The sequence below is a fragment of the Apaloderma vittatum genome, unplaced genomic scaffold, assembly GCF_000703405.1.
Source record: "Apaloderma vittatum isolate BGI_N311 unplaced genomic scaffold, ASM70340v1 Scaffold28353, whole genome shotgun sequence".
NCBI lineage: Eukaryota > Metazoa > Chordata > Aves > Trogoniformes > Trogonidae > Apaloderma > Apaloderma vittatum.
Genome location: NW_009706841.1, coordinates 1 through 14,491, shown reverse-complemented (window position 1 = coordinate 14,491; position 14,491 = coordinate 1). Strand labels below are relative to the sequence as shown.

At 43.6% G+C, this 14,491-nt stretch overlaps 1 protein-coding gene across 1 annotated transcript; it reads left to right on the top strand.

The window, feature by feature from the left end:
* Window positions 1-5,578: 5,578 nt before the first annotated feature.
* RARRES1 (retinoic acid receptor responder (tazarotene induced) 1) lies at window positions 5,579-8,377 on the top strand (the record flags this gene model as incomplete). Its single annotated transcript, XM_009865945.1, has 5 exons — window positions 5,579-5,641; window positions 6,539-6,713; window positions 7,059-7,195; window positions 8,066-8,128; window positions 8,219-8,377. Coding segments are annotated over 5 exons (597 nt in total), but the record flags the coding sequence as incomplete, so codon positions are not given.
* Between the last annotated feature and the right edge of the window lie 6,114 nt (window positions 8,378-14,491).

The window sequence follows — 14,491 nt, the reverse complement described above, 5'->3', positions numbered from 1 at the left end:
CCCTACACTTTCCCTTGTTGTATTTCATTAATTTATTTTCAATTGCCATGACCCCCCTAGTCCAAGCCCAGCCTGCCCTATGTTGGTTGAAGTGGCTTCTGAGTGCCCTGTCCTGGCATCGAGAGCAGCGCAGGGTTACAAGAGGGAAGGAGGAACCAGAGGCATATGGTGGGGCCGCTCTCGCAGAGTCCTTTCTGGAGAGACCATCGCCTCGGTGCGAGTGGGGACAGAAGGGAGCTGGCATCCTGTCTCTGGAGACGGAGAGCTTCAACTAAAGGCGATGCAGTTTGCTTTTCCCTTCCACAAAACGTCAGACTGAGGTGATAAAGATGGCGGCAACCTGTGCAAGACAGGAGCTGTCACCGGCGCCCAACTTGTTCACGTCAGGGACAACTTGCCAGGGATGCTCGAGGCTGTGCCCAGGTGTAGCCACACCGTGCTGTGCAGCCCTTCTCTTCCTCTGGCCACAGGTTTGGGGTTTTTTTTCCCCCCACAGCTTCCTTAGTTTTCTGAGAGTAAACAGGCAAAAACTTATGGGGAACATTTGTCCAAGGCTGTGGATTCTGGAAGGAAAACGCGACCTTCCTGTAGAGCTGAGGAGGGTCTAAGCTATTGCAGGGATTTAAAACCAGCCCTCCCGTCCAGCCTTGCTCTCCAGGCTAGTGCTGGGCAGCAACTTAAGCCAGGGCTGGTTGCTCTGGATTCCTAGTCTGAATTGCCAGATGCAGCACTGGATTCCACTGGATCCTTTTCACAGCTCTGGCATCTGAAAAGATCTTATGACATTTGTCCTTCAGCATCTGTACGGCATGTTCAATTCAGGCCCTCACTCCTAAAACCGATAAAGAACATGGTGCAGTATAAAGTTTTCCCTCTTAAGAAAGAAGTTCCAAGCCAGACTAAAGTTCTTAACACATACTCTTGTGGTCTTTACAACATTGAACTTGAGCCTCAGTCTTCACATATATCCCAGGTGACTGTAGTTCCAAAAGGATTTAAAGCCTGTCAGAGTTACAAGCAATATTTAACAGACCAGAATAATTTCCCAATAAATTTGACAAAACACGAACTACTGCATAAGGATTCGAGATTTGTCTATTACTTTGTGTAACGCGGGGCTGAAAGATAGCCTTGGTCATGCTACCTGTCTGGGAGCACCAACACAATGTCCTGCTATAAATTATCTGAGATTGTACTCTTCAGGTAACTCTGTTCTCACCATCGTTCCCAAACACGTCAGTAAACGTAGGTGATAGGTGTAGAGGACAGATATGTTGCTGTGGCATTTCATTCTTCCTGTGAAATTGCTGCAAAAACCTATGACAGAAATTTACCGTGAAACCGACCAGTGCTCCTTCTGCATTTACTGGCCCTTCACTGGGTAGTGTGCATATGTATATGTCCTTTAATATAGGAAAGAAAAAAGAAATTAGTCATTATAGAGCAGTGCCTCACTATTTCCTCACAGTACTTGATGCTGTAGGAGCTTGCTGCAACCACTTTCTGCAGTTTATTTTGCCTTATTTCTCTTCACACACTGTGAAAACGAGAAAAAATGTACTAGACCTGGTCACTTCCTTCTTTCCTGTCCTCCACTGTAAAAAAAATGACAAGAATTTCCTGGAAGGAATGTGCTAGATTATGTGAATGCAACAGACAGAAATGTTGGGGTTTGGGGGGTTTTGCTTGGTTGGTTTTTGTTCTTCTAATTTTTTTTAAGAAGCCTTGTTTCCTATCGGTTAGTATATTGCTGGACATTTTAGAAAAATAGGATAATTTTATCATGAAATTTAATCACGAGCACTGCATTTTAAAACTAGCATTATCAGCTCACTAGCCAGTGAAACTGTGGTAATGAGAAACAGGACTGGAGACGGTCACTGGCGTGGTAACTCTATTACTTGGGAAGGATTTTTCAACTTCAGGTAAAATGACACTTCAGTGCTTTTTTTTCCTAGCAACAAATAGCAGAGGTATGCCAAACACAGAGTAATTCCTACCTTGACAACGGCTGCAGTTTTCTTCTTGTCTGTTCGCATTGATGTGGGTTTTTTCTGCACTTAAGTAAGTGAGATTCTTCTAGGAAACAGCAGCGTGCATCTCGGGGAACTGTTGACAGCTGCGCTTCAGAATACTTTCTTAAGAGAAACATCAGTGTGTGCCAGCTGAAGGTCCTAGAATTCAAGAGAAAAACGTACAAAACACTGACGTACTCAGAAACCAGAACTGAGCAGGATGTAGGTGAACCAGGAGGTGAAACATAAAGCTAGACAATCCCTTGGCTAAACTGCAACATCTGCTTAAATTGGACTATAAAATACAATTTTACAGGTGGCTAATTTCACAAACTCATCTTGACACAAACCAGCGTAATACCAGAACTATGACCCTACTGTTAAAAGGTTTCTGCTTATTTCCAACAGTCAGGACCCCCCTTAGGGTGGGAAAGGTAAAGTCAGTTGGCAGGGTCGGTAAATTGTCTTGGGAAAGCTCAATACGGAGAGGTGTGCTTCTCCCTCCTGCGTGGGGCAGCCCGAGAGCTCACTTCTGGAGGGAAAACACAGGGGAGAAGAGGGGGTTCACCTCTTTCTGTGCCAGTGCGGAGCTAGAGCAGTTTAAACAAGTTGCGAAACCACCTCCATCGGGACCTGGAATGAAACTGCTCTTAAATTGCTATTCTGGCCTTTGCAGTACTAAAAATCTGTCGTGAAAGTTGCATTAATTTTGAGCCCAGAAATAAAACTATCCCGTGACCCAGATATTCAGCGGAAAAATGAATTACTCACTTGTTTTCTTCTCTTTTGGACACTTCGATCTTTGGCTGCATGATGTCAACTATTCCTGAGCTCCTATTTAACTCCCACTGTGGGATGGTTTACAGTGATGCGTTTTGGGATGACGGTGAAAAATAGCAGTAGAAAGAAAAGCGATGCTTGCTTTAGTAACTAGAAAAAACCCTTGCAAAGGGTAAAATTATTTCATGCCAAATGCACCTTCTCCCACTCCCTGGTAAGGTCAAAGAAGCCCCTGGGTACGCATCCTCTGATTGAGTATATATTTTAGCTGTGTAGTGCCACTTGACAGCTTTCTAGGTGAGTGGCACTGCTGTGGTGGAGCTCTTGCAAATGAAGAGAGAATATCTACTTCAAAAACCACATAAGCACAGAATTATGTATTCTTTTTTAAGTGGGTATTTACCAAGTCATTAGTCATGAAGCTTTTCTGTGGCCTCCTATTGAGAAGAATCAGAGACTGAATAATTAGTTTATATAAAGTCCCAATCGATTTTGTTTTCCTTGTTAGTGCTCGGTATCTAGGAAATGCAATGAAGCATCCGAGATATTTTCTCAGAACCTGATTACTATTCTCAAAGTTGTCACAGCTACATAAATGATTGTCAATTTAGCAGAGAGAACAGGTGGCACCCATGCAAGAACAAATACGATTGGAAGAATAGTTGAACGTATTTTAAATGACTGAATATGCCGAATGGAAAAGATCCAGCTTAACTCTTTTAAAAAGACTTTTCCATTACAGACTTTACAACTCTGATGCGGTAGCTGGGAGCACCGAGTCTGACTGCTGCACCGTGCCCCCGAGGGAAAGGTTCAGCGGGAAACCCCATCCATGGTCATCAGTTAAATCAGGGGGACGTTTCTCCCCTTCAGAAGCGCTGTAGTCCCACTGACTGCTTCAGGTTCTCTCATGTGCTGTACTCATGGCAAGAAAATGTGTAAGCCCAGGCCACTGCGCTGAGAAATACCCAGATCTCACCGAATGAAGAATGTCAGAAACAATGGCGGGAACACGTCCTGGGTGGCTTTGCAATAATTGGAAACTCAGATTTAACCACAGTGATTATCAGGAGAGATAAGAGCCATCTTTCAGCACCACAAATTACTGGTTCTTTTGCAAACCTGCATTTCAGAGAGCTAGTTTTTACTATTTTGCTATGCTAAGGGTCTCCTCACATCATATTCTCTGTCATTTTGAAGACAACATTTTAGCCGATACACAAAACTGGAACAGGAAAAGGGGAGAACGAGGAGGCACAGAAGAAAGAGGTGATGAAAGTCTGAACTCGTCCTGTGTCCGTTTCCTCCCTTCCCTTCACGCTGTGATCTGGGTCCAGCTCCAGAATTGCCTCACCATAAATCTTCAAGAGGGGATTTTACAAAAGAGACTAAACCAATTTGTCCTCTTATCTGCGGTGTGTAACTCTGTGTGTATACTAAAGGCAGGTGCTGGGCTCATGGCCTTGACCAGGGAACGAAAATTGTCTAATATTATGCTATTAATGGCTTCCTGACAGACGGTATGACAGCAACACAAAGGCCCAAGTTTAGATAAATAAAACATGTGCGTTTGCTTTGGGTTCTTGTCTTCTAAATTATGCAAACAGCCAGAATTTCCCTCCTGGTTATCTGAAGGGAATTGTATTTAAAAAACAAGCAAGACAAACAAATCAGACCCATGGCTGCAATACAGCGACTTGACTGAAATTTATGCTTCAGAAGGCAGCTTGCATTCTCCAGTAAAATGCATTTTCTACCATATATCCTACACCAGTAGCAAACAGAAGCAACAAAAGGTTTACAACAAGGGATAATGCCTCTCATTAAACCATGTAATATATGCAAAAAGAATAGACTTTCAGACCCAGAAATGGCTTGGCCTGTATATCGGAAAGCTTGTCTAATAAATTGCAGCGCAGCCTACAAAAAGACTTATTTCTTTCATTTATTTCTGGGTGATTTAATCAAAGGAAAGGCTTGGAAATGCACCAAAAAGTTAAAGGACGCATAATGTCATGTTACAAGGAATTACTTGAATAAATACAAAGTTTTCCACACTTTTTGTTACTCGGACTCCCCACTCAAAAGTACAGAGATTTCAAATGGGAATAAAAGTTAGTAGAAAAATAAGAGACTGGCTAATGAAGGAAAGAGCAGATCATGCAAATATTTTTTTTATAAGGCCCGCTCTTAGAGCACTGAATGAGGCACTGATCCTGTTTCAAGGTAATTAGTGTTTTTCATGGCCAACATGAAAAGGCAGTTTCTGCTTGAGTCCATGATAGCCCACACCAAAAATACTATTTGTTAACTGAACCATTTTTGTCAGAACAGGAAAAAAAATCCCCTAAACCAAACCCCCCTAAAAGACCCCAAATGCAAGAAAATTACGTATTTCAAAGGTGTACAGTTCTAAGGCTTTTCTGATGTTTTGTGCCACAGGACGTGCTACTGGCTGCTTCCCATCAGCAAGGAGTATTCTTTTATTTTTTCCTTAACAAGCAGAGTCTCGGTAGTTGACTGGGCAATTTAATGACTCCTACTTTCAGGGTACAACAGAGCAGGCAGATCAGAATCCTGCTCTGACGTGCTGCGTGTTGAAATTAGTCTCTTCCCAACGAGAACAGAAAAAAACCTAGGCGGGTTAGCAGCCCTACGATTAAATTAGCCTGTGCAGTTCCCGCTCAGCAAGATTCGATTCATTTATATATTGAACCGTCCACGGTGCCACCTCAGCAAGTCCCAGTACGTAAAACCGCTGGCTGACTCGTTCTCTATTCCAGAGCATCCCAAACTCCGGGCACAAGTACTACCTGCAGTTCACCACCGAAGACTACAAAACGGGGGTGAGTTTATGGTGTTGCACATTTACTTCTGACAGCATGCCTTACATCAGCTTCAGCTTCTCCAAAACGGGGCACGTTCAGGCGCTGTCGTAAACGGATCTTTCACAAAGGGAAGACCTTTATGCTTCTTACCTGCCCACAAGCGGCTCCTCTCCTCGGTCGTCTGCCTCCGCTGGGGTGCCAGGGGTCAGAGCGCCGCAGCTGCCTGCGCTGCTCGCTGCCCAAAGACATCGTTTTGTTTCGAGTCACATCAAGCAACCAAGTGCCCGAGTGGTGAAATGTTGCACTGGCCCAAGCTCAGTGTCTCAGGGTGGTCCTCGTCACCCAGCTGCAGCTCCCGCTGTGCCCACACACCAAAACGAGAATAAAGAGTCGACAGTCATGCGCTCTTTTTAATTACAGCCGCCCCCTCCATTCATTCTGTCAGAGAGTTGTCATCAGCAATTTCCCTGTAAGCGTCTGCTTTTCCTTTACACTCACATTTTAGGAAATACAAATTATTTTCAGAATTTAATACGAAACCTTACATTATTTTTGTTTCAAGGCTGATGTATCATACAATGAAAGGTGCTGTTAACAATTAATAGTATTTCTTGAGGACTCAAAATATATTTCTGGGATGACTTGGTGCATTTCTGCTACGCTTTAATTAAAAACTCCTGTTAAATCGCTTTAGCCTTGTGGTTTTAACCTACTTACTTTTCTGGAAAAAAAAATATATCCTTCTAAAGGCTTTCTTGAACCCTGTACAGCTTCATACAAAGCATCTCACAAAGACCTGCATGTGCTCCATGTCTATACTTCACATGTTAATAGCAAGAGGGTTTTTTTAAGAACATGTTGCTGGTAAATAAAAATCTTGATTAAAGATAACAGCTTTAAATTCTACCTTTCCAGGAAGATGCCGGGAGCTGCCTTGCCACGGTGCTGTATCCGAAGACGAAGGCTCTGCCTGTTGTCAATATCAAGTGTACGCATCCCAAAGACCTGAAGAAAATTCATGAAGAGGACAACAGAATTTACCTCAAATTTAGGCACCAAACCAAACCAATAATTGGAAACAATATTCCAGGTATATTCCTCCAAACTAACAGAATTTTTCCACACTGGAAACAGAGTGCTCCAGTCCCTTTTTTCCTCCCAGCTAGCTAAGGACCTCTGCTATCGCGGCTGCTGGGCTTCGCCCCTCCTTGTGGGGACCCAACAATAGCGCCTCTTGGCAATTTCAGTTCTGTCAGGCTTTCAGGATTTTGCTACCACTGCAGGTTTAGCATCCTTCTCCTCCCTGCTCAAGATTATAACACATCGGAGGGAAGAGTCACCTCCCCGGAATAGCACTACACCAGTGTTCTTTATCATTTTTCTGCTCAACGGCCAGAACGAATCATTTCGATATTTCTCTCTTTGTCCCCTGCAGACAGCTATGGCAATATTGAGCCTGCCCTGGAGCCTGTGTGGGCTCTGGCTGTCGCTGGCAGCAGTTACATCATGTGGGAAAAGTCAACAGAGAACTTGGGTTACTTCATGGCACAAGTGAAGTCTGTGAAGCAGTGGGTAAGCAGAGTGGAAATTACACGCGTGCGTTACGGAGCCGGCAGAGTCTACCAGGTGGCAGGGAACAAAACCCTCATGGGCATGTCACACTCTCCACAATGGGGGTGATTCTTCCAAAAATTCCAGTGGCTTCTCCATACACACACCTCCACCTCTGGACAAGTATTTTGTCCATGTTCTGATGGGAGAACGTTACTCATTTGAACACAGTTTGGTTTTTCTTGTTTGCCTGAGCAGACCTGTCGGCGTCCGACAGTCTCATGAGATCTGAACATACGGTGCTGCAGCTCACCAGCCCTACACTAAATCGCTCCGAGTCCTCCTTGCCCTCCAAGCCAAGCTCAAAGGCAGCACTGGGCTCGTACTGGACCTGTGCTCTCTGGGGAACACCTCTTACACCTGCAGCACAGCAAATCCAAGTTCCCAAAGCTTTTGTTTCCCTCACTCACCTGTGACTGATAGACCATGTTCAGTTTTTACTCCCTACTCATTTAGGGTGAGATTTCTCTGAAGGAGAGATTAATAGGTAAGATTCTGAAATTTGAGAGCTGAACCCAATTAATTAGCATGAGCCAGCCTAGTTTTGTGTTAGAGAACAGTCTGATTGCAGAGCCACGCTGCACTTGGTGCCCTCAAAGCTTTGATGCAAGAAGCAATCCTAATTCCCTGTTTCTCCACGTACAAAACCTGTCTCACTCCAGCTACCACCAGAGCTGTCCTGAGGCCTATTCCCCTCACTCCCCAAGCAAGCTAAAGGCAGTCAAGTAGATCAGAGTAGATCAGTCAAAGAAGATTAGAGCCGACTCTACACTTCAACAATACTAACTTGTGTTCTTGGTCGTTTTTTCTTCCTCTTCGCTTCATGTCCAGATAAGAAAAGATGATTTTATTGAGTTTGACTACGCTGTCCTACTCCACGAAATTCCAACCCAGGTAAGAAAGCGTATGCGTAGAACACCTTTCATCAACAGAGGAACAATATAAAGATCATAAAAGACGGGTATTTTTCAATCTGTTCTCCAGGAAATTATTTCATGTCACATGCGACTCACTTGGCTGCCTGGTCACCCGCTGAAAGTGAAATACTTCTGCACTTCAGAGAATCAGGGGCCCGACGATGGATCTGGAATGGAATCTGGATCAGCTGCTGGGATTTTACAGGAAAGGGGAGCAACTTTTTAAGAGAGATTGTTTTATGTATATTAAATGAGAAAATCCTTGTGTTAATAGACCTGGAGTTGTGGTAATTTTTCTATGCAAGTCGAACGGTGAATTTAAATGCTTTCACACTTGTCTGTTTTATTCCAAAATTAATTCCTGTAATTTCTCAAACCACAAGACTCATGTTCTAGAGTTCTAAAAACTTTGCTACTATGTATATACATGGATAAACATGCACAAGTTGATTTTGTCACTAACTTACTGTTACTCAGAGTAACAGTTTGTAAACAAAGTTAATATATTTAGATTAAACAAAATCTTGAGAAGAGTATTCATCTGTTGCTAAGAAATATTTGCCTACTGATTTTTTTTCCTCTTTTTCATTTGTTGGGATAGATACATGCTGATTTTTAACATCTCCAATAAAGCAAATACCATTGCGCAAGGGCTGAGCCTGGGTTTTCTTTCGCGGTGCTGCCGTCTGACCTCAACTTTCCATCTTCTCCCAGTATCTGGCTTTTAAAAAAACACAGACAAGGGGAGGAGGCAAAACTACTCCCATGTCCCATACCCATCCTAAACACAACTGAGTCCCTGTTCTTTGCACCAAATTCCCCATTTGGGTTTCCAGCTGAGCCACTGTCCTGCCTTTGCTCTTCTGGGATTGTGCCAATCTGCCTCGAGTTTGGTATTTTTTTCCGCATTAGCAAAATTTCTGCCACGTTAAATTAGCTCTGTAAGTCTGCCTTCCTTCGGAAAACAGTCAACAGCCTCTGTCTTCTGGGGTGGTTCTGTTCTTTATAACTCATGGTATATCGCGCTCTCATTGCACTGTAATCCGTAATGATCATTAAGGTGTTTAAAGTGAGTCTTTTGCACTTTGGACCTTTACTTCAGCCATGCATTTAACCACGAGTTTAGTCTCCTTACCTTGTTTTTGCCACGGCTCTCCAGACCTAGAACAGAGGATCAGGCACTTCCAACTTAGCAGCTCACTGCTAACAATCAACACCAACTTTTATCAGTTAAGAAACTGCAAAACGGCTTCTGGACAAGCAGCAAAGCTGTTGGAATTCAAAGGCAACATTTCTGCCAGGGCCAAGATTTCCGTCAGTGGACCAGAATGTAAAATCACACTTTTTTTTTTTTTTACTCAGGCAAAACTCTTAGTTACATCCATGTAGATGTTATCTGAGTCAGGGCTCAGACAGGTTCACAGCGAATTCTTCACGCTAATAAAACCCCACACAGCTGATTTGTAAAGAGGTACAGCCCAGAGCTGCTGCGTTGGGTCTGTGGAGAAGCAGGACATACCTGGTGGAACCAATTAGCCAGGAATTCAAATCAGGACTGGCTTCTGCTCAGCACAACGTAAAAGCTGTAAATATAAATAAAATAATAACAAGCCCATTTCTTTCCGGCATTCATACTGCTTTTAGAAGGCATCTTGGAATTTCAGTAAAACTGCTGTTATTTGCTTGTTTAAGAGAATCTCTAAGTGTCAGAGGACCTGCAGAGCTTTTCTCGAAACAAATTCCAGCTGGGTATTTTCACAAAAACAAAGCTCTGAATGTAAGAGGATCAAGAAGGATTTGGCCCGAAGCAATATCATGCCCGTATACGGTGCTACGCCCGCGTTTAGCTAGCATTTACATGCCTCCAACAAATCTCTGACTCTGTTCTTTTTTCAAGGTTTTCACTGTCTTGCTGTGAAAGTTGAGGAGAAGAAGCCCGTCTGCCTGCATCTGGTAAACATCAGCCATGATCCTGTGCCAGGAACGTCGCTAGTTTTGAACCGGAACTTCATTCTGTTTATTGGAAGTCTGCAAAAATGCCGTTAAGCTGAGTAGGTCAGGAAGAGAGAGCATGCACAGAAAATTCAGCGCAAGTCTCCTGGTAATTATCAAAGAAAAAGAAACTGATGATGTTATCTTCTCTTTCCCACCTAACTAACACCCTTGTTTTATCCCTCTTCTCTGAGAGAGAAAGATCCATTCTACCAATTCCCAAGCTAAGTATCATCGGCAGCACGCCCCCTCAACGTGAGATTCTGGGAAAAGGAATCTTTTCTTTGGTTTTCTACCAAAGAGCCAAGAAAGCAAGCCCGTAAAACAAATCCATGTTGTTCAGAGCTTTGTAAATAGTGAACTTCCAAGTATATTATTACCAACCCTTTTCAAACACCTCGTGCCACGAGCGGGTTGCACTGCCGGATGACTCTGCCTGGTCCGTCAGGGCTTCGGAGGCTCCCAGTGCCGGTTCTAGACGACACAGAGGGAACAGGGACACTCATCCCCTAGGCTGGAAGCTCTAAGGGCAGGAGGTAAAAGACCTGTGCATGGAGCACAGATGTGAAAACTGCTCCGTACCGGATGACGACTCTTCCCCCCTGCCTGTCCAGCAGCAAATCTCCTAAAATAAAATTTTTAAAACCTTCAAAAGTGCAGGAACAGGGTCTAGCCTAATTACCAAATAACCGTGTAGCAAGTGAAAAAATAAACTTATTTTAATGCCAATGGATTAAGATAAATTTCAAGACAAATTATCATCAGTGTTTTAACATTTATATATTTTGTTAATGAGGAGCATTTACATGCGAACGATTTCGTTGTAATCTCTTGGTGGCTTCTGAGAATACCACAGTGGAAGGATATTAGGATGAAGTTACAAGTCCAAGTCCAGCTGCTGCCCGCACTTACTCAGCTATCCTTGAGTGCTTCTATGGCTTGGGCAACGGAGCTTTCAGAGCAGAGGGTGAAAAACTGTCCAATGTACTCAGGAGGAAAAAAGTCAGCTCTTGGCTTTGCCCTTTTTTGCAGGAAGTCGCCCTGTTGCTTCGAGGTATTTGTTGATGATTTCTTCTTGAGTGCTGGGCAAACATGGTTGGTATTTAGAGTATTCCATCGTATATTCCCCCTTCCCCTGTAGAGTTGGAAAAAGAATAATCAAAGCGAGGGCGCTAAACACATAATCCTATTTAGTTGCAGGCAACATCCCAACCTGCTGCAAATGCTGTGTGCATGGCGATGCAAATTAGCACACTTGATTTATAGAAATAAATGTCCTAGGAAAAAGTACTGGGAGCACTTACCTCTGTGCAAGACCTCAGCTCAGTGGCATACCCAAACATATCGTTCAGCGGCACCTAAAACCCAAGCATACCATTCTTGTAAAAACAAGGTATTTTTCCAGCAGCTCTTGGTTATCATCTAATTAATCTCAATTACTATATAAAGAGTCAGTAAAATCGTGGTCTTTGTGAACAGCACTGATTTAATTATCTGTATTTGTAAAGTACCCTTTATTCCAACTAATTTATATGCATAATGTGTTTTCAGCAGCAAACCACAAAAATCTCCGAGTCTGAATGCACCAGATACTGGAGTGCCTGAATTCAGTGACCTGGGTCACCCCGCGAGAGATCGTAATGTCTGAAACCCCTCAAGCCTGCAGCCCGGAACACAATTTACGAAGCAGGAGCGACGCAGCGTGCGGCTCGTCATTAGCTAAGGCTTTGCCAAGATGATTTACCCCTCGTCCCCACCGTTAGACGTACGCTTCTCTGGGACCTAACACAAGAACAAATATGTCTTTAGAGGGGACATAAGAAAAGGGACATTGAAGACAAGTCATTTGTCTGCCAAGTCATTTATCTGCTGTTATTAGAGGTAACAGCTAAAGGCAGACAGTTGAAGATCTTCCCCTCTGATCGCTGTCTACTTGCGTTGCATCACAAATTTATTTCACAGCCCACCTCAAGAAACCCGCGGTCTGTTCCCTTCTCTGCTCTGTGTGATTTTAGGTTAGTACATGGTCTTCTCTGGAGCCACACAGATTTCTAACAGGTTCACTGATGCTGCCCAATACACTGCCACGAGTCAAAAATTCCTACCACGTTTATCCACCGAAAAACCTGGCTACAAGTTTACGCCCAGCAGTCAGCAAGAAAACCAGTAACGCAGTTGGAAGACAAGGCTGGAAAAGAAAAGAGCAGGAACCAGCGACCACCACAAACCTCAGCATAGAGGGTGAAGTAACCCTCTGCACCATCCTGGCCCGTGATCACTCCGTGACGGCGATTAATCCCAGCTATCACCGCTCCCTGGAATTCAGTGGGTGCCATCACCTCCACTGCCATAATGGGTTCGAGTATACGCACCGTGGCATTTTCCATCGCTAGGGATAAAAAAAAACCTAAATCATCAAACAGCAAAGAACAAACCCAGTATAATTAAAGGTAACGATGTGCGCAGCAAAGGAGGGTTTTATGGTTAATGCTATGTATTACGTACATCTGTGGGGAAAAAGAATAATTATACCTTGCTTTAGGGCTCCTTCTCCTGCTCTGATGAAAGAGATTTCATTCGAGTCCACCATGTGATGTGCACCATCGTCCAGGACAAACCGGACTCCAGATATCCTGTGCCCTGACACCAGACCTTTTTCACATGCTTCTCGGAATCCCTGTCAAATAACATCTCAAAGTGAGCAGGCTGTAGACCAAAACGAAGCTTAAAAAAGCATAGCACTAACAACAGGCTGTAGAAGACATTAAACTGAAAAAACCAAAACAACAGTAAAAATAACCCCAAAAACTTTTCACAGTTTTCAACAGCAATCACATATTTACCCAGTGAACCTTCTTGCTTGCTAAGATAATGGAAGAAAACAACAGTGGGGAAAACCTCCCATTCCCAAAGTTTGAAAACTTTGTACTATCATGCTTTGGCACCTCAGTTTGACATTGATTTTCTTTTTTTAAAATAGAAATCATGTAAAAAGCTACGGGCAGAAAAAGAAATGTGCTCAGGATTTTACTTTGTTAAGGGACCGCATGATCAAAAACCAAAAGAATGCTCCACGTAGAAAGAACTACTGTAACCACTTGACTGAAGAACAGGATTCTTTTAGGACTGCGTGCTTTTACCAGGATTTGGCAAAAATCTTGAAGTGTCGCATCATGGAATAATGAAGGGATTATTTTACGTTGATCCATTACTACAGAAATTTAAAGATCAGGGGAGGGACTACTTAAAGCAATACCTGCTAATTAAACTGTGAGACAGACACAGAAGCAGCCTGCAGAACGGATGAAAAAGAAAGAATATTTGGTAATCTACGCCGGAAATCTCACTTAATTACATTTTCCTACATAACTGGCCTCAGAGAAGTCTCCCAAAAAGCTACGTGTTGTGAGGTTATAGATGAGAATCACGTGGCCACAATCAAAAGAAGACACAGAAGGAGGCTTGTTGGACCGTAAGAAAGGAAAGCCCAGCTTTTTCACTGCGGCAATGCTCCGGAAATAGAGCAAGCACACGCCACCAAAGAAAACAACCAGCAGCTTTTAAAGTAAGTGGAAACCCCAGTAATGCAAAGCATTAAGCAAAGCCACGCAAATATGAATTCCAGGTAAAAGCCTCCTAGCCTGGCCTGAGGCAGTCACAGGAAACGTGGATGGGGTAGCAGGAACAAGTATCAGTAATTTTTACGTGCCCCCAAATGCTTCATACCTTTTCAATAGCGGGCACGAACTGTTTTGGGATATTTGTGCCAACGGTTCTGTCTTCAAACTCTAATTTTGTGTAGTCCTCTGGATCCAGGGGCTCGAGAACGCCGATGACTTTACCATACTGGCCTGCTCCACCCGTCTGCTTCTTGTGTGTGTATTCAAACCTAAGAACAAATAACCCCACCCCCGAATATCACGTTACTCATTACACCAACTTGCTCTAGCCACCTTTTGCTAAGGAAGAAATTTCCCATTATGCATTTATTTTATTCCCTTTGGTCCCCAAATGGGCTGAATGCCAGTGGCTGACACCACAGCTGAGGCTGTTTACTGCCCAAAGGGGGAGCACCACCGATCTTCATCCTGCAAAGGGAAGCTGACAGATTGCAAGGAGTTAAATCTTTCAAAAAACAGCTGCTTCTGTGCGTGTGGAGACGCCTGCTTTACCTTCACACTTGTGGTTTTTTTGTTGGCTGATGAACAATATTTTTCTTTGTCGTCTCTGTACATGCCTACGCTTCCCACCCACAAAGGGCAGACACCGAGCAAGGGGGAAAACTTGCGAGTATGAACTGTTAAAATACTTGTTTAATTGGGACTGGAGGGATGGGAGCTCTCTCTGG